The following is a 20,754-nucleotide window of genomic DNA, read 5'->3' as shown; positions in this document are numbered from 1 at the left end:
AGAAGAAAGGAAAATAAGAGAAAAATTAAGAATAAAAATTAAAAGAAAATTTAAAAGTAATATAATTTTTAAAAATCAAACAATAATAAGAAAAATTATTTTTCTTTTTTAATAGGAGGCATGAGAATATATACAGTTGTATGAGATGAATATTCCTGTGATTCCTACATTTTCCTACTCCTGTCGAGTTGCCTACTTAGAAAGTCCTCCAATATATCTGGGAATGTCTCTGGAGCTGTTATGGACAGTGTGAAGTTATTTCAAAGTCAGATATTCCCTTGTTCGGGCTTGTAATTATCCTTAAAAACCTACAGTTGCCCCCTCAAATGCAGTCTCAGTGTAACTGCAGGAGTTTAATCTCTTGCACCTGCCGCTTCTTGGGCACTTGCCCCTTCTTTTCTTCGCTTAGGTTGGCCTCGTCTGCTTGCAGGTCTCCCTTCAGCATCTGATCTCTGCCCTGACACGAGGGGCTGAAAGTAGCCGCTTTTTCTGGCTGACTTGCTCAGCTATGCTGTGAACAGAGAGGGACACTGCAAACAAATGCTGTGGCTGTGTGTGAGGAGTGCTTGAAGTGGATGGACCACACGGGGGCTGATAATATTCCCCCCCAGCAATTTGAATATGCAATTCACTGTTTTTCTATCTTTTCCTATGTAATATGGGGGCGGGGCCAAGATGGCAGTGAGGAAAGACAGGGAGTCTGTGTCTCCCCACTCTTAGGATACTCACCAAGCACTGGGGGCCCTCCAGAGGACAAGCTGACAGGAGGAGCCCCCAAGGCAACCAACTATTGGGCCAGGAGAATGGGGAGAGGATGAGGCTGGGGGGCAAGCAAATGAGGGGCTGCTGGGCGAGGTGGGGTGCTTTAGGTGCCAGAGACGGTTTAGCGCTGAGAGTGCTTTGGGCACTGGGAGCAGTGTGCCTGCTTGGCTGGGATAGGGTGTGATCCCTGAGGGGATCAGAGGACCCATTGGGGAAGCCTTGTGGTTCCTATTTCATTTGGCCCCAGGGAGCCTTCTGGGGCCCCAGAGCTCTGGGGCTACCTCTGCCCTCCAGAGCACACTCTACCAGGAGGGAGGGGAGACAGACCATGGTCAGCTGGGGGAGGTTACTTCTGGTGGTGGAGGAGACAAGAATCCATCTAGTCTTGCCTCACCCACTCTGACCTGGGGAACCTCCTGGGGTTCCCGGCCTTATCCTGTACAACCCAAAGGTGGAGGCATGACCCAGGCCCCTTCTGCTGGGTAGAGCCTGGGACACCTGTTACCCCACCCAAGACCTTTTCTGAAGGCCTGGGTCCTGATGAGGAAACCACTCCTGCCTAAATCCCACCTCCACCTAAACACTGCCACCTCCTAAGCCCTTGCTCACCTATGCCCTGGACTTCACAGCCAACGTTTCTTCTGCCTTTTTGTTTTGTTTTGCCAGTGGAGTTCTGTACTACACTCCAGTGGTGGTTTCATGCATATTCTTATTTTTTCCACTACTTCTGCTTGTTTTCTGAACTTATTTTATTATTTGTCAATCTTCTTTATTATTCTGCTTTCTCTAATTTTTCTTTTTTTCTTTATATATTTTTTCTCTTTTTTTCTCTACCTTTGCTATTGGAATACAGCATTATCCTTTGGGGGTTGTTATTTTTTTATCCTTTGTTTTTATTCTTTTTTTTTTTTTTTTTTCCTGTTTTCTCTTTTTCGCTGTCTCATTTGTTTTCCACATGCCCCACAGCTTTTGGGATCCTGATTCATGGGTCAGAGATCAGTCCTGAGACCCCAAGGCAGGAGTGCTAAGTCCAAACAGATAGAGTGACTGAGTAATATTCCCAGAGAATATTAATCAAAGTGAGGTCCACATCTCAGCACTACCTGATTGTAGCCAACTGCCCAAAAACTCCACTGCAGGAAAACTCAGGCCAAAAACTAGTAAGGCAGGAGCACAGTCCCACTTGTCAGAAAAAGAAAAAAACACGTTACAGATGAAAGAGTAAGATAAAAAAAACTATAGGATCAAAGAAATGAAGAGAAAATAGGCAACCTATCTGAAAAAGAATTTAGAGTCATGATATTAAAGAAGTTTCAAAACATTTAAAATAGATTGGAGAAAATGCAAGACGCATTTAACACATTTAACAAAGATCTAGAAGAAATAAAGAAAAAACAGTGATGAACAACACAATCACTTAAATTAAAAATACTCTAGAAATAATTAAAAGTAGAATATCTCAGGCAGAAGAATGGATAAGTGAACTCAAAGATAAAATGATAGAAATAATTGTTGAGTAGGAGAAGAAAGAAAAAAGAATGAAATGAATTGAGGACAGATTTAGAGACCTCTTGGACAGTACTGAGTACATCAACATTCAACTTACAGGGGTCCTAAAAGAAGAAGAGAAAAAGAAAGGGTATGAGAAAATATTTGAGGAGATTATATGTTGCTTAACATGGGAAAGTAAATAACTGCCCATGTGCAGGAAGCACAGAGAGTTTCATACAGGATAAATCCAAAGAGAAATACACCAAGATACATATTAATCAAACTAACAAAAATTAAACAAAAAGAAAAATATTAAAGGCAGCAAGAGAAAAGCAAAAAATAACATAAAAAGGAATCCCCAAAAGACTAACAGCTGATTTTTCAGCAGAAGTATTAGGATATACTTAAAGAGATAAAAGAGAAAAATCTACAACCAAGATTACTTCACCCAGTAAGGAACTCATTCAGATTTGAAGGTGAAATCAGTAGCTTTACAGACAAGAAAATGCTAGGCTCCACCAAATCAGTCTTAAAAGAAATGTTAAAGGGAACTCCTCTAGCAGGAAACACAAGAGAATAAAAAGTCCTCCTCCACAAAAACAAAAACAAAACCCTAAACAATTAAGAAAACAGTGACAGGAACATACATATAGATAACTGTCTTAAATGCAAATGTCTTAAATACTTCAACAAAAAGACACGGATTGACTGAATGGATACAGAAACAAGACCCATGCACATGCTGCCTACAAGAGACCTACTTCAGATCTATGGCCACATAGAGACTGAAAGTCAGGGGATGGATAAAAAAATACTCCATGCAAACAGAAGTCAAAAGATATTGGGAATAGCAATGTTCAGACAAAGTAGATTTTAAAATAGAAACTGTTACAAGAAATAAGGAGGGTACCACTTAATAATCAGGGAGTTAATCCAAGAAGAAGATATAACAATTATCAGTATTTATGTACCCAACATAGGAGTACCTCAACACATAAAGCAAATGGTAACAACCATAAAAGGGGAAATCAAGAGTAATACAACAATAGTAGGGGACTTTAACATCCCATATACACCAATGAATAGATCATCTGGACAGAAAATTAATAAGGAAACAGAAACTGTAAATCACACATTAGACTAGATGGCCCTAATTGATATCTTCAGGACATTCCATCCCAAAACAGAGGAATACACTTTTTCCTCAAATGCACAAGAAATATTTTCTAGGATAGATCACATCTGGGGTCACAAATCAAGCCTTAGTAAAATCATAAAAACCTGAAATCATATAAAGCATCTTCTCTAAGCACAACACTCTGAGACTAGATACCAATGACAGGAAAAATATATATATAAAGAAAACCCCACAACACATGGAGGCTAAACAATATATTTCTAAGAAACCAAAGAGCATGGAATTTATAAAAAAGGAAATAAACAAAAATTACCTAGAAACAAATGAAAACAAAAATATGATGACCCAAAAACTATGAGATGCAACAAGAGGGACACTTACAGCAATACAAAACTACCTCAGGAAATGAGAAAAACGCCAAATAAACACCTTGACTTTACACCTAAAGCAACTAGAAAAAGAAAAACAAAAATACCAAAGTTAGTAGAAGAAAAGAAATTGTAAAGCTCAGAGCAGCAATAAATAAAAATGAAATGAAGGAAACAACAGCAAAGATCAATAAAACTAAAAGCTGGTTCTTTTAGAAGACAAACAAAATAAACAAACCGTTAGCCAGACTCAACAAGAAAAAAAAAAAAAAAAAAAAGGAAGATTCAAATTAGTAAAATTAGAGATGAAAAGAAGAAATTACAAAAGCAATGGAGAAATACAAAGGATCATAAGAGACTATGAGCTCCTACAGGCCAAAAAAATGGACAACTTGAAAGAAATTGATAAGTTCTTAGAAAAGTACAACATTCCAAAACTGAACCAGGAAGAAATAGCAAACATCAACAACCATTCACATGCACCAAAACTATGATAAAAAAAAAAAAAATCTTCCATCAAACAGGAGCTCAGGGCCGCATACCTTCACAGGTGAATTCTACCAAAAGTTTAGAGAACTAACACCTATCCAGCTCAAACTTTTCAAGAAAGCTTGCAGAAGAAAGAAAACTCCCAAACTCACTCTAAAAGGCCACCATCACTGTGATACCAAAACAAGGCAAAGATACCACCAAAAGAAAATTATAGGCCATTACCACTGATGAACATGGATACAAAAACCCTCAACAAAATCCTATAATCCAACTACATATAAAATGCATCATATACCATAATCAACTGGGATTTATCCCAGGGATGCAATGATTCTTCAATATATGTAAATCAATCACTGTGATACAGCATATTAACAAACTGAAAGATGAAAACAATATGATCATCTCAATAGATGCAGATAAATCTTTTGACAAAATTCAACACTCATTTATAATAAAAACTCTCCAGAAGGTAGGCACAGAAGGAATATACCTCAACATAATAAAGGCCATATCCAACAAATCCATAGCAAACATATTCTCTATGGTGAAAAACTGAAAGCATTTCCTCTAAGATCAGGAAAAAGACGAGGGTGTCCATTCTCGCCATTATTATTCAACATAATTTTGGAAGACCTAGTCATGGCAATCAAAGAAGAAAAAGAAATAAAAGAACCCAGACTGAAAAAGAAGTAAAACTCTCCCTGTTTACAGATGGCATGATACTATACATAGAAAACCTAAAGAATCCACCAGAAAATTACTGTAGTAAATCAATTAATATAGTAATGTTGCATGATATAAAAGCAATACAAAAAAAATCACTTACATTCTTATACACTAACAATAAAAACTGAAAAAGAGAAGGAAACAATTCTATTCTGCACTGCAACAAAAAGAATAAAATACCTAGGACTAAACCTATCTAAAGAGACAGAAGCCCTGTATTAAGAAAACTACAAGACATTTATGAAAGAAATCAAAGACAACACAAACAGATGGAGATATAAACGATGTTCTTGAATTGGAAGAATCAATATAGCTACACTACCCAAAGCAATCCATAGACTCAACAAAATCTGAATCAAATTGCTAGTGGTACTGTTCAGAGAATTTGAACAAAAAAATTCACAATTTGTATGGAAACAAAACACAAAACCCCTAATAGCCAAAACAATCTTGAGAAAGAAAAATGGAGCTGGGAGGATCAACCTTCTGGACTTCAGAATTTACTACAAAGCTATATTCATCAAACAGTATGGTACTGGCACAAAAACAGAAATATAGATCAATGGAACAAGATAACAAAGGCCAGAAATAAACTCATGCACCTATGGGCACCTTATCTTGACAAAGCAGTCAAAAATATGAAATGGTGGAAAGATAGCCTCTTCATCAATGTTACTGGAAAAATAGGACAACTATATGTAAAAGAATGAAACTAGAACACTTCCTAACACCATACATGAAAATAAATTCAAAATGGATTAAAGACTTAAGTGAAAGCCCAGAAACTATAAAGATCTTAAAGGAAAACATAGGCAGTATACTTTTTGACTACATGATCCTCTATGACCCATCTGCTAGGGTAATGGAAATAAAAATAAACATATAGGACCAAATTAAACTTAAAGCTTTTTCACAACAAAGGAAACAATAAAAAGATTAAAAGATAACCCTCAGGATGGGAGTAAACAATTGCAAATAAAACTGACAAAGGATTGATCTGCAGAATATATATGCAGGTCATATGGCTCAACTTGGAAAACAAACTGCCCAATGAAAAAAGGGCAAAAGCCCCAAACAGATAATTCTCCAAAAAAGACATAGAGATGGGCAAAAGCACATGAAAAGATGCTCAATATCACTAATTATTAGGGAAATGAAAATAAAAATTAACTGAAGTATGACCTTATACCAGTCAGAATGCCCACCATCAAAAAAATCTACAAAACAATAAATGCTGGAGAGTGTGTGGAGAAAAATGGAACTCTTTTGCATTGCTGGTAGGAATGTAAATTGATACAACCACTAGGAAGCACAGTTTTCCTTAGAAAACAAGAACTAAAACTACCATATGATTCAACAACTCCACTACTGGGCATATACCCCAAGGAAATCATGACTGAAAAAGACATATGCACACAAAGGTTAATTGCAGCACCATTATAGCTCAGACATGGATGCAACCTAGATGTCCACTGACAGATAAGTGGATTTAGATGCTGCGATACATATGTACAATGGAATGTTACTCAGCCATAAAAAGGAACACATCTGAGTCAGTTCTAATGAGGTGGATGAACCTAGAGTCTATCACACAGAGTGAAGTAAGACTGAAAGAGAAAAACAGATATCATATATTAATGCATCTATATGGAATCTAGAAAGATGGTACTGATGAACTATTTGCAGAGCTGAAATGGAGACACAGTGGGGGAGGGAGAGGGTGAGACAAACTGAGAGAACAGCATTGAAATATGTACACTGCCGTATATAAAAAGATAACCAATGGGAAACTGACATCCCTGTATGATCCATGAATCTCAGACCTGGTGCTCTGTGACAATCTAGAGGTGTTGGATTATGTGGGAGGTAGGAGGGAGGTTCAAAGTGGGGAGACACGCATACCTATTGTGGAGTAAAGCTGATGTATGGCAGAAACCAGCACAACACTGTAAAGCTTATCCTCCAATTAAATATAAATTAAGGTACATACATTGCAAGGGATCCAACCAGTCCATCCTAAAGGAGATCAGTCCTAGGTGTTCATTGGAAGGACTGATGTTGAAGCTGAAACTCCAATACTTTGGCCACCTCATGCGAAGAGCTGACTCATTTGAAGAGACCCTGGTGCTGGGAAAGATTGAGGGCAGAAGGAGAAGGGGACAACAGAGGATGAGATGATTGGATGGCATCACCAACTCAATGGACATGGGTTTGGGTAGACTCTGGCAGTTGGTGATGGACAGGGAGGCCTGGTGTGCTGCGGTTCATGTGGTCGCAAAGAGTTGGACATGACTGAGCGACTGAACTGATATACATAATATGTAATTATGATCATTATATACATAATTATTATATTATATATAACAGTCACATCAATTATTATAAGTAATTGGATTTATAACATGCAGAATACTACTACAAAGAGGACAAAGTGGAGGGAGGGGCAGTAGGGAACAACATAAGATTAAAACTTACAGTCCACAAGTGCTAGGTCAGCACAAATTTGAAGGGTACTGCAATATTATATGGGCTTCCTCAATGGCTCAGTGAATAAAGAATTCACTTGCCAATACAGGAGACACAGGAGCTGTGGGTTTGATCCCTGAGTCAGGAAGATCCCCTATAGGAAGAAATGGCAACCCATTCCAGTATTCTTGCCTGGAGAATCCCATGAACAGAGGAACCCAGTGGACTACAGTCCATGGGGTCGCAAAGAGTCAGACACAACCGAGCACACATGCATAGATACCTATGTGATATTATATGGGCTTTCCAGGTGGCACCAGTGGTAAAGAACCCAGCAGCCAATGCAGGAGACATAAGAGACCAGGGTTTGATTCCCGTGTTGAGAAGATGCCCTGGAGGAATGCATGGCAACCTACTCCAGTATTCCTGCCTGGAGAATCCCATGGACAGAGGGGCCTGGCAGGCTATATTCCACAGGATTGCATAGAGTTGGACACAACTGAAGTGATTTAGCATGCATGAACACGTGAGATATTATATACTGTAATCTGTAAAGCAACCACTAATAAAAAAAAAAAAAAACAGTAAGAAACTAAAATGGCATTCTAAAAATGTTTAATCCAAAAAGGTATTAAAGAAGGAATATAGGAAAAAGAAGATATGAGACATAAAGAAAACAAATTGCAATATGTTAGATAAAATCCAACCAAATCAACAATTACATTAAATGTGAATATGCTACAATCCAATCAAAAGGCAGAGATTATCAGACTGTATAAAAAAGTGAAAGTCAACTATAGGAGTCAATAAGAGGTGATACACTTTAGATTAAAAAATAGAGGTCCAAAGCAAAGGGGCAGAAGAAGACAAACCATACGTTAACTGTACATCAAATTTGAAAAGAAGAAATGGTATTAACCCAATGTATTTTATAAAAAGGGTTTTAAAAACAAATACTTCTTAACTAACTTTTTGAGTCCATAGACATCACAAGAAGAAGTAAAGACTGGAGGGAAGAAAAAGACTCAAAAATAGACTGAAAATGAATAAAGAAAATATTTGAATTCTTGGATTATATTACCCTCTATGTAAAAAGTCCTAATGAATCAACCCATCCAATTCAATATCAAACTATTCTGAGTTTAGGAAGGTCATAAGACTTAAGATCAATATACAAATATAATATATATTCCATTATTATAAGAAAAATAAAATTTCAAAACATCCCATTCATGATAAGATAAAGAATAAAAATAAACAAAAACATGCAAGAACTGTACACTGAAAACCATAAAACATTTCTTGACAAAGTGAAAGCTCTAAAGGAGTTGAGAAATATTCTCATGGAATGGAAGGCAACATTGTTAAGATAACTACACTTTCCAAATTGATCTATAAATTCAGTACAATCCCTATCAAAATTCCGAAAGTATTTTATGAATTTAAAGGCAGATCATAAAATTATGTGGAAACACAAGGGATCTAGAATAGTCAAAACAATTTCAAAAAGGAATAAATTTGGAAGACTTAAAATATCCAGTTACAAAACTTATTTTGATACAGTAATCAACACACCTTGCTGTGAGCATGAAGTCAGATATTTTAAAATAGAAAATAGGAAACCTAGAAATATTTTAGTCAATTAATTTTGACAAAGTTACAGAGGCAATTCATTGATGAAACGATAATTTTCTCAAAGACTGGTGAAACAATTTGATGTCTATGTGTAAAAAAAAACAAACAACAAAAATTTGGGCACTGATGACATACACAAAATATACCTCAAAATGGATCTAAAATCTAAATGTAAGAGCTAAGATTGTAAAACATTTAGATGGAGAAAATATCTTTGATCCTGAGTTATACAAAAGTTTTATTAGGTAGCATACTAAAAGCATGATCCATAAAAGGAAATAATGTTACCATCAAAATTTAAGCTTTTATATTTCAAAGACAGCACTGTTTGAAGTCAACACAATACTCAGAATGTATATTATTTTTAAGAAACTATAACTCAATAATAGGGAGATAAAAAACACAATTAAATATAGAAAAAATATTGATTATACATTTAACAGAAAAAATATACCACTAGCTAACAAGCACAAGAAAAGATGTTTAACATCATTAGTCATCAGGGGAATGACTGAACATCATTAGTCATCAGGGAAGTGTACATTATATCTCCTATCACTCAGAACGCACTAGGATGATTATGATCAAAAAGAGTGATAATATCAAGATCCAGTGAGAATATAAAGAAAACTTAAATCTGCATACATTACTGGTGAAATGTGAAATGCCATGGTCTCTTGGGTAAACAGTGTGGCGATTTCTTTAAAAACTAAAACATATACTTACCATATCACATAGCAATTCCTCTCCTAGGAATTGAACTAAGAGAATAGAAATATATACAACAAAACTCTTGTATTCAAATGTTCATTGCAACATTAGTAATAGTAGTCAAAATGTGAAAACAATCCAGTGTCCATCAACTCTTAAACAAACTGTGGTATATCCATACAATGGAATACTGTTCAGTCCTAAAAAGGAAAAAATTGCTCATATATGGTACAACATGAATAAACTTCAAAAACATTATGCCAGACCAAAAAAAAAAAAAAAAAAGACTACATTTTATGATAACATTTATAAGAAATGTGTAGAAAAGGCATCTCTAGAGATGAAAGTAGACCAGTAGTTGCCTGGAGTTGGGAGTTAGAGCAGGGATTGACTGCAAATGGGCACAGGATTTTTGGTGTGATAAAGTACTCTAAAATGGAGTCTTTATCATAGTTACACAATTAAATACATTTACCAAAAATAATTGTACCATATACTTATAGTGTTAGTGTGATTAGAGAGCACCATTAAAAATCAGGAAGTAGACAACACACTCAAAACATCTGCTCAAATTTTAATTTACTGAATCTGAAATCTACCAGGTAAATAAAATAATACTGTTAAAAACAAAAGGAACAATTAAAGAAAAATTCTGAACAATTTTTAACTAAAGGGGCTAATTTCCCACTCATCAGAACCTACACTAGAACTAAATAATATCTGAAAGTAAGAGCACTTTCTTTTGTAAGTTCAAACATGTAGACTTTCTTGCCAACAAAAATAAAAACACAGCAAAATGCATATATTAAGCATGAGGATTACTATAAGGAATATATTATTCACCATGCAATCGCCTACCTTGTTCTTTAAATAAACAGAATAAGTAACTATACAGTAATATAACATACAGAATAAGTAACTATATAGTAATATAACATCTACTATATAGTAATTTTAACATTACTGGCATTGAATCAAGAAAAAATACCAGGATAAGCCTCAGTAATATCTGCAACAGAATTTCAATTTGGAAGTAGTAATATCAAGGCGACAGAGTAAGTGGATGTGGCATTCATCTTTCCCCAAAAAACACATCAAAAATAAATATTTATGTTGACAAATTCTCACTGAAAACTAACTCTAGACTAGCAGAAGGACTTCTGTTCAAACAAAAGTGTAAGGAAAATAAATATGCAATTGAGCAGGAAGGGAAGCAATTGAGTTGGGATTTGTGTCCAGGGCAGGGACTCGGATAAAAAGGGCAATTACATGAGCCAACACTCAGGTGAAAACCCTGTGGAGTAAGCATGTGAAGTCACAGGCTGGGCATCCCAGTCCTGGACCTATATGGAGAAGATACACCCCTGAGTCTAGGTGGAGGTCCACTGCAACAAACAGAAAGTTAGGGAAAAGACTGGACTCTGTTCCTGAAGTGTGCACACATGCTAGCTAGTCCTTGAGGCAGGACAGAGATAGGTCTGCTCTGCTGGGGATCCTGCAACTGACTCTCAACATGCCCCAAAATGAGCAAAGTGAACACCCTACACTTGCTTATTCCATGTCACAGCATGGCACTGAATCTAGGGTGAGAAGGACCAGAGAAAAGGTTTGACCATGGGACACGGAGGCAACCCAGTCCCAAGAAGCAAGTTGGTGCTTACTCAAGCAGTACCTCAGAAGCAGCCCAGATATCTGATGGTGAGCACTAGACCACAGCTAAATGCAACACAAACCAAGAATCCACCTAGGACCCCACCAGCCCAGGAAAGAAGCTTCACAAGAGAGTGGGGATGGTGGAAGCAGAGGGTAATGATTTTCTGTGAGTAACAAAGGAGACTTGCACCAGAGGCTAAAGACACCTACACATGCAGTGCATCAGACCTCTGGGCACTATGCAACTCCTCTGATGCAAAAGTCTCTGGGCAGAGAGAGGGGAAAATACGTACCTAACAGAGCCACAACAAGGCCAACCCTCAAGGCTTCTGCTCCTGGAACTTGAGACAAAACTTCTACCTCTGGCAGGGCAGTGATGGCCACTGAGCAGAGAGGAAGTCCCACTCACACACAGTGCTGCCTCTAGCCATTCTATCTGGATCCCCACCAGTTATTAATAACAAGGTGATAGACACCAGCACACATCTAGGAAAGATGTGATTGTTATCCATGTCAAGTTCAGTCCTCCAGTCAAAGGTGCACACTTTGCAGAGATATGTTTCCATATAAGAAAATACCTTCAAAACTGCAATAGGTAACTGTTTTAACTAAATTCATAGAAGTAGAGAAAGGCAATTAAAGTTATAAGGCTGAGGAACTACTCTTAATTGAAAGGGCCAGAGTAAACCATTGGAAAAAAATAATGAAACAAACAATTAAGACAAAGAATCTAAAACATTGGTAATAAAAATGTTAACTGCATTAGGGAGAAGAAATGATCTAAACACTGATCATTTCAACAAGGAACTAGAAAATATAAAAAGGCCCAATCATGAATGAATACAATAGCTGAAATAAAAAACATACTACAAGGAATTAAAAGCAGACTAAGGGATACATAAAGAAAGCTGCACACTGAAAAATTGATGCTTTTGAACTGTGGTGTTGAAGACTCTTGAGAGGCCCTTGGAATGCAATGATATCCAACCAGTCCATCCTAAAGGAAATCAGTCCTAAATATTCATTGGAAGGACTGATGCTGAAACTGAAGCTCCAATACTTTGGCCACCTGATGTGAAGAACTGACTCATTAGAAAAGTCCCTGAGGCTGGGAACGATTGAAGGCAAGAGGAAAAGGGGATGACAGAGGATGAGATGGTTGGATGATATGGAAAACGGAATGATGGAAATCACCCAATCAGAAGAGCAGAGAGAAAAATAAATCTCAGAAGAAGAAATTAAGAGATTTTTAAAACAATGTTAAGCATTCCAAAATTTGCACTACAGGTGTCCAGAAAGGAAAAAGAGAGGGAAGGGGATTGAAAATGTATTTGGAGAAATTATGACCGAAAACTTCCCAAACCTATAGAAGGAAATAGATATTCAGGCACAGGAATCACAGAGTTCCAAACATGATGAACCCAAACAGACCTGCACCAAGATATATTATAATTGAAATGGCAAAAGTTAAGGAGAGAATTCCAAAGACAGCAAGATAAAAATAAAGATACATAGGAAATATATATATTAAAATAAATATATATATATTTATATGAAAGATATAAATGAAACCCTCATAAGGCTTCCAGCTAATTTCTCTACAGAAATTTTACAGATCATAAGGACTATATATATGCTGTCTATAAGAAACTCACTTTGGACCTAAAGACACATATAGACTGAAAATGAGAGGATAGAAACATATATTCCAGGCAAATGGGAAGCAAAAGAAAGCTGGAGTAGCAATCCTCATATAAGACAAAACAGACCTTAAAATAAAGAAAATTTCAAGAGATAAGGAAGGACACTACATAATGATCAAGGGATCAATCCAAGAGGAAGACATAACAATTGTAAATATCTATGCACCCAACACAGGGACACCTCAATACATAAGACAAACACTAACAGACATAAAAGGAGAAACTGACAGTAACAAATTAATAATAGGAGACTTTAACACCCCACTCACACCAATGGACAGATCATCAAAACAGAAAATTAATAAGGAAACACATGTCTTCAATGATACATTAGATGAGATGGATCTTACTGATATCTTCAGGACATTTCATTCAAATGCAGAACACAGCTTCTTCTCAAGTGCACATGGAACATTCTCCAGGATAGACAATATCTTGCATCACAAACCAATACTTGGTAAATTTAAGAAAATTTTAATCATATCAAGCATCTTCTCCAACCACAATGCTATAAGACTAGATATCAATTACAAGAAAAAAACTGCAAGAAACAGAAACAGATGGAGATTAAACAACACGTTTGTAAATAACCAACAGGTTACTAAAGAATCAAAAGGGAAATAAAAAAAATTCTAAAAACAAATGACAATGAAAATATGAGAACTCAAATCCTATGGGATGCAGCAAAAGAAGTCCTAAGAGGGAAGTTTATAGCAATACAATCCTACCTCAAGAAACAAGAAAAACATTGAATAAAAACCCAATTTTACACCTAAAACAACTGGAAAAAGAACCAAAAAACCCTCAAAATTAGTATAAGGAAAGAAATCATAAAGATCAGAGCAGAAATAAATGAAAAACAAATGAAAGAATAGTAAAGATTAGTAAGACTAAAAACTGATTCTTTGAGAAGATAAAAAAAAAAAAAATTGATAAACCTTTAGCCAGACTCAGCAAGAAAAAAAGAGAGGTTATAACAAATCAACAAACTCAGAAATGAAAAAGGAGAGGTTATAACAGAAAATGTAGAAACACAAAGGATTGTAAGAGACTATTATGAAAAATTCTATCAAACATTTAGAGAAGAGCTAATGTCTATCCTTCTAAAACTCTTTCAAAAAATTGCAGAGGAAGGAACACTTCCAAACTCATTCTACAACAACACAATCACCCTGATACCAAAACCAATTCAGAGACAACACAAAAAAAGAAACCTACATGCCAATATCACTGATGAACATAGATGCAAAAATCCTCAACAAAATTTTAGCAAACAGAATTTAGCAACACATCAAAAAGCTCATATACCATGATCAGGTTGGATTTATTCCAGGAATGCAAAGATTCTTCATTATATGTAAATCAATCAATGTGATACACCATATTAACAAATTGAAAGATAAAAACTATATGATAATCTCAATAGATGCAGAAAAAGCCTTTGACATTATTAAGTACCAACTTGTGATTAAAACTTCAAAAAATGGACATAGAAGGAACCTTCCTCAACATAGTAAAGGCCATATATGATAAGCCTATAGCAAATATTATTCTCAATGGTGAAAAGCTGAAAGCATTGTCCCTAAGATCAGGAGCAAGACAAGGGTGTCCACTTTTACCATTATTATTCAACATAGTTCTGGATGTCCTAGTTACAGCAATCAGAGAAGAAAAGGAAATAAAAGAAATCCAGATCAGAAAAGAAGTAAAGCTCTCACTGTTTGCAGATGACATGATACTGTACATACAAGGCCCTAAAGATAGAATCAGAAAATTATAGAGCTAATCAGTGAATTTAGCAAAGTTTCAGGATACAAAATCAAAACAGAGAAAACACTTGCATTTCTATATACTAACAATGAAAAATCCGAAAGAGAAATTAGGGAATCAATCCCATTCACCATTGCAACAAAAAGAATTAAATATATAGGCATAAATTTATGTAAGGAGACAGAAGAACTGTGCACAGAAAATTATAAGACACTGATGAAAGAAATCAAAGACGACATAAACAGATGAAGAGATATTCCATGTTCCTGGGTAGGAAGAATCAATATTGTGAAAATGTCTATACTACCAAAGGCAATCTACAGATTCAATGCAACCCCTATCTAATTACCAATGACATTTTTCACAGAACAAGAACAAAAAATTTCACAATTCATATGGAAACAGAAGAGACCCGGAGTAGCCAAAGCAGTCTTGAGAAAGAAGAATGGAGCTGGAGGAATCAACCTTCCTGACTTCAGACTATACTACAAAGCTACAGTCATTAAGACAGTATGGTACTGGCATACAAACAGAAACATAGACCAATGGAACAAGATGGAAAGTCCAAAAATAAACCCATGCACCTATGGGTACCTTATTTTTGACAAAGGAGGCAAGAATAAACAATAGGGCAAAGACAACCTCTTCAATTAATGGTGCCGGGAAAACTGAACAACTATATGCAAAAGAATGAAATTAGAACACTTCCTAACACCAAACACATAGATGAAATGAATTAAAGACCTAAATGTAAGACCAGAGACTATAAAACTCTTAGAGGAAAACATAGGCAGAACACTTGATGACATAAATCAAAGCAAGATCCTCTATGACCCACCTCCTTGAGTAATGAAAACAAAGACCAAAGTAATGGAAATAAATAAAGACCAAGTGAGACCCAATTAAACTTAAAATCTTTTGCACAGCAAAGGAAACTATAAGCAAGATGAAAAGACAACCCTGAGAATGGGAGAAAATAAAAGCAACTGAAACAACTGGCGAAGGATTAATGTCCAAAATATACAAGCAACTCATACAACTCAATACCAGAAACACAAACAACCCAATCAAAAAGGGAGCAGAAGACCTAAACAGACATTTCACCAAGGAAAACACACAGATGGCTAACAAACTCATGAAAAGATGCTCAACATCACTCATTACTAGAGGAAAGCAAATCAAAACTACAATGAGATATCACCTCATACCAGTCAGAATGGCCATCTCAAAAAGTCTACAAACAATAAATGCTGGAGAGGGTGCGGAGAAAAGAGAACACTCTTGCACTGCTGGCGGGAATGTAAATTGACACAGCCACTATGGAAGATGGTATGGTGGTGGTGGTTTAGTCGCTAAGTCGGGTCCAACTCTTGTGACCGCATGGACTGTAGCCTGCCAGGCTCCTTTGTCCATGGAATTTTCCAGGCAAGAATACTGGAGTGGGTTGCCATTTCCATGGGAGAACATGGATTTTCCTGACCCAGGAATCAAACCCAGGTCTCCTGCATTGCAGGTAGATTCTTTACCAGCTGAGCTATGAGGGAAGCCCAGAAGATGGTATGGAGATTCCTTAAAAAGCTAGGAATAAAACCACCATATGACACAGCAATCCCACTCCTAGGCAAATACTCTGAGGAAACCAAAATTGAAAAAGACATGTGTATCCCATTGTTCACTGCAGCACTGTTTACAATACCTAGAACATGGAAGTATCCTAGATGGCCATTGACATGAATGGATAAAGACACTGTGGTACATAAACACAATGGAATATTACTCAGCCATAAAAAGGAATGCATATGAGTCAGTTCTAATGAAGTGGATGAACCTAGAACCTATTATACAAAGTGAAGTGAGTCAGAAAGAGAAAGATAAATATTGTATTCTAATGCATATATACAGAATCTAGAAAAATGGTACTGAAGAATTTATTTACAGGGCAGCAATGGTGAAAGAGACATAGATAACAGACTTATGGACATGGGGAAAGGGGAGGAGAGGGTGAGATGTATGGAAAGAGTAACATGGAATCTTACATTACCATATGTAAAATAGCCAACAAGAATTTGCTGTCTGGCTCAGGAAACTCAAACAGGGGGTCTGTATCAACCTACAGGGGTGGGATGGGGAGTAAAATGGGAAGGAGGTTCAAAAGGGAGGGATATATGTATACCCATAGCTGATTCATGTTGAGGTTTGACAGAAAACAAAATTCTGTGAAGCAATTATCCTTCAATAAAAAAATAAATTAAAAAAAAAAGAAACCTAGGGACTTAAAATAATGATAGTCTGTAAATAAAAAAGCAGATTCAAACAACAATCCTATAGAATTTGCGACAGTCTTCTAGTCATTATTAAGACAATAAACCCAAATCATATTTCATGATGCTGTTAGGCAGACTTGGTACTTCTCCAAAATTATTCAACCTACTGATCTCCAGTACTTACTTCCATAAGGCAAGAAGAGAGGAGAATGGATAGGAAGAATGTTAAAAGAGGAAAGGAACAATAATTATAACAGTGGTAGAATTAATAATAATGAGCATTTAATCGACACTTAACCCTGAAGCCAAGGCTATAAGAATTTTACATGGATTATATCACTTAATCTTTTCAAATAACTCTCTAAGATAGGCAGCCTAAGTTGTCAGAGAATTATTTAACTTAGTCTTAATTACAGATTGAGCTTTTCCTGGTTGAAAATCAGATTCCCCTTTGCCTCTCTTTGGAAAACTATTAGATCCCTCTCAGCGACATTCTTGCTTCTGGTAATCAACACATGTCTTTAGACCTTATTACTGCAGAATAAAGATATAAATTCTCTGAAACTAAGATGATGACTACCTCACCAAATTGCTCACAGGAGTATTCTACCTCTAGCTAAATAGTTAACCCTAACTGACAACACAAAATGACAAAGATCATGGTTTAGCGAAAGCAACACAGTTCACTCTGAAAATGATTTACCATCATTCAGCTGTATGATTAGCTCTTGTTTTTCGTTGCTTTTCTTTTTGATGGAGAGGGGTGGTAGCTAACTGATAGTATGTGCATAGCCAAAACAGCTACATTCCAATGAAAGCCTTCACTGTAGACTAAAGAATAAATATCTTACACTGTTGAAAAATAGCACTTTCTTATAAAAGTCCAATATAAAACTGGAAACTTCAGACAACTATTAATGAGGCCAGCAATTATGGAAAAAATCATGAATCAAGGCCAAATTTATCAATAGGATCATAATTTTTAATTCTGATATTCTTCTTTTTATGTTTTAGAAAACTATAATTTTGGCACTAAAATAACTGAAAAATATTACTCATCTGGTTAAGATTCCATGTCATAACTTTATTGACTATAATTTTGTTTGGGCTAACTGTAGCCTCCTGAATGTCTCATTCTAGCAAACCCAGGTGGATAAGTAGAAATGTAAACAGAATAAGAGGACTGCTATCCCTATTTTAAACAAAAATACTGTCTATTGCTGCTTTATTTTTAAACAGCCTCTAACATATTTAAATTATAATTGGATCTTCTTAATGAGCAGTTTCTTATTATTGGAACTTGCAGGGGGCCTTGACATTTGAGTCATCATCTCATTGTGTCTATTTCTTACTGTGATATACAAATTAAATAGACATACAAGCCAGATTAAATATGGGGGGGGGGGACTTGAAGTGGTAACTTTAATTGAATTGACTGTTCTAAAATCTATAAAATATATAAAGCAATCAACATTGACAATAATATATTTTACTTCAAGCACATTTTCAATAATATTAACTTCAATTTTAAGGCCCAAAATACTTCAAACCCTCCTAGCCAAATATTGTACTTCTAGAAAACAAAACCGCAGCTTTAATATTCCCTAAACTTAAAAAATAGAATAACTCCAGTGTATTCTCTCAAGGAGTGAAAATGTTCTAAAGAAATGCCTCTTTTTCAACACTAAAATTTAATTAAAAATTTTGATAGTCACTTAATATATTATTCTGCATATTAAGAAAAATTGGATGTAAACCAGAGTTCCTAGGTTGTGAAATTTAGAGCATAACATATTCAAAGTGTAGCTAGCTTTTACTTGTATTTATTTAAGGATAAGGCAAGCAATTCCCACAATGTTGAAGTGAGTCTTACTATTCCTCTCAGAGCTTCACTCAATCAGTGGAAATATTCGTGGATTTATAGTATCAGGTCTTTAGTAAATCCTATCATTTTTGTAATTACTATGGCTAGTAATAATAAATGTCAGCTTTTTATATGGTGAAATAGATTAATGAAATAAGCAGACAGTATGCAAAACAGCTGGGAATAGGGTCAAGTCTCTCTACATATATCCAGAAACCAGTAATTTTCTAAATGGCACTCTAGGTTCTCTTGCCTAAATAATTATAAGTACCACCTGCACGTAATATACTAAAAGAATTATGAAATCTGCCAGTTCCTATCACCCATATCAAGTCCATGGCTACTTACCTTGTCTTTATTCTCAGTGCCAGAAGCCTCAGGCTTGGTCCTGATCACAAACGGGGTGGACAGGCGCAGCAGAACCCTTTCGAAGGTGGCATTAACCTTCGGAGAAATGATCTCAAAGCAGTCCTCAAACTTGAGCACTTTGTGAGTGTCACATCGGAGCTGCTTCCTTAGGCCTTCCCCCAGCTGAAGGACTGACATGTGGGGGTCAAACATCAAGTGAAAAGGGAAGGCTCTGCAGAAGGTGTTGATGCTAATTCTGAGGTCCGCAGGAACTTGGGATGTTCCCTGTGGAAGGTTCTTCGTGATATTAGCATTTTCACATTGTCTGATAAGGAAAGCAAGGCCATTACAGTTGCCTGGGTTTGAACCATCAGAGCACAGCTTCTCAGCAACCTGGTTCACTTCCACATCCAGCCGATAGATCTTCTTTCCTGCAGCCTTAATCATTCCAAGCATTGCAAACCCCACAATGTGGTGAGGGTGGAAGTAGTGGAGTATAAGAGTACCTTCGGGGAGTTCTTTGCATAGGAATGATGGTGACTCTAGAGTGGCCTGTTTTCCAAAAGAAGTTCTAATATGTTCCAACAAAGCATCAAAGCCATTAAAAAAGTCCTGCAATGTGCCACCTACAGCTCGAAGGACTCTCTCATTGTCATCAAAGCATATATTAAAGAATTCCTCACCAAATCTTTCTTGGATTTCCTCAAACTTCAAACCTAGAGGTAAATGGAAGCAAATGTTAATAAGATATAATACAAGTAATTGAATTTATAGCTTTTTAAATGTTTATCAGAAGAGGTAGCTAGTGACCAAAGCAAGAGAAGCAGTCCCCTTGGGTACACAAATTTCCCAAATAGGTTATGTCATTCATTTTGATTTAGAGAAAGTAAATTTCTGTTCATCTTCTGGATGCTTCTAAGATGTTAAAGAGCATAAACATTTTGTTGTTGTTTGATTTTAAATATACTATTTTTAGAGTAGTTTTAGATACATAGGAAAACTTAGCTGAAAATAAACATATTGTCCATGTACCCCCTGTTCACTTCCCACACACAACCTCCTCCCCTGGAAACTTGATATTGTACACTACAGTGGTACATTTGTTACAATCAATGAACCTATATTTATATAACATTATCATCCAAAGTTCATAGTTTACATTAGGATTCACTCTTAATGTTATTTGTCCTTGAGTTTTGACAAATGCGTAATAATATGTGCCCACCATTTTAGTATCATGCAGAGTAGTTTTGCTGCCCTAAAATCCGTTGTGCTCCACCTATTCATTCCTGGGTCCCCTCAATTCCTGGAGCATGATCTTTTTAAAGCTGCTAATCTAGCTTTTCACTTTCCTTTTTGA

General features: G+C 36.1%; 1 protein-coding gene across 1 annotated transcript in view; it reads right to left on the bottom strand.

Annotated features, from left to right (window-relative positions):
• Positions 1-20,754, bottom strand: part of GUCY1A2 (guanylate cyclase 1 soluble subunit alpha 2) — a 431,015-nt gene that overhangs the window by 259,308 nt on the left and 150,953 nt on the right. Inside the window, exon 4 of the mRNA XM_061125587.1 lies at positions 19,395-20,110. Within this exon, the coding sequence (XP_060981570.1) occupies positions 19,395-20,110 (716 nt within the window). The remainder of the gene's footprint in view (positions 1-19,394; positions 20,111-20,754) is intronic.

This window comes from Dama dama, chromosome 1, assembly GCF_033118175.1.
Source record: "Dama dama isolate Ldn47 chromosome 1, ASM3311817v1, whole genome shotgun sequence".
Taxonomy (NCBI): domain Eukaryota; kingdom Metazoa; phylum Chordata; class Mammalia; order Artiodactyla; family Cervidae; genus Dama; species Dama dama.
Note: the sequence above shows the minus strand (reverse complement) of the source record. Positions and strands in the feature narration are given on the sequence as shown.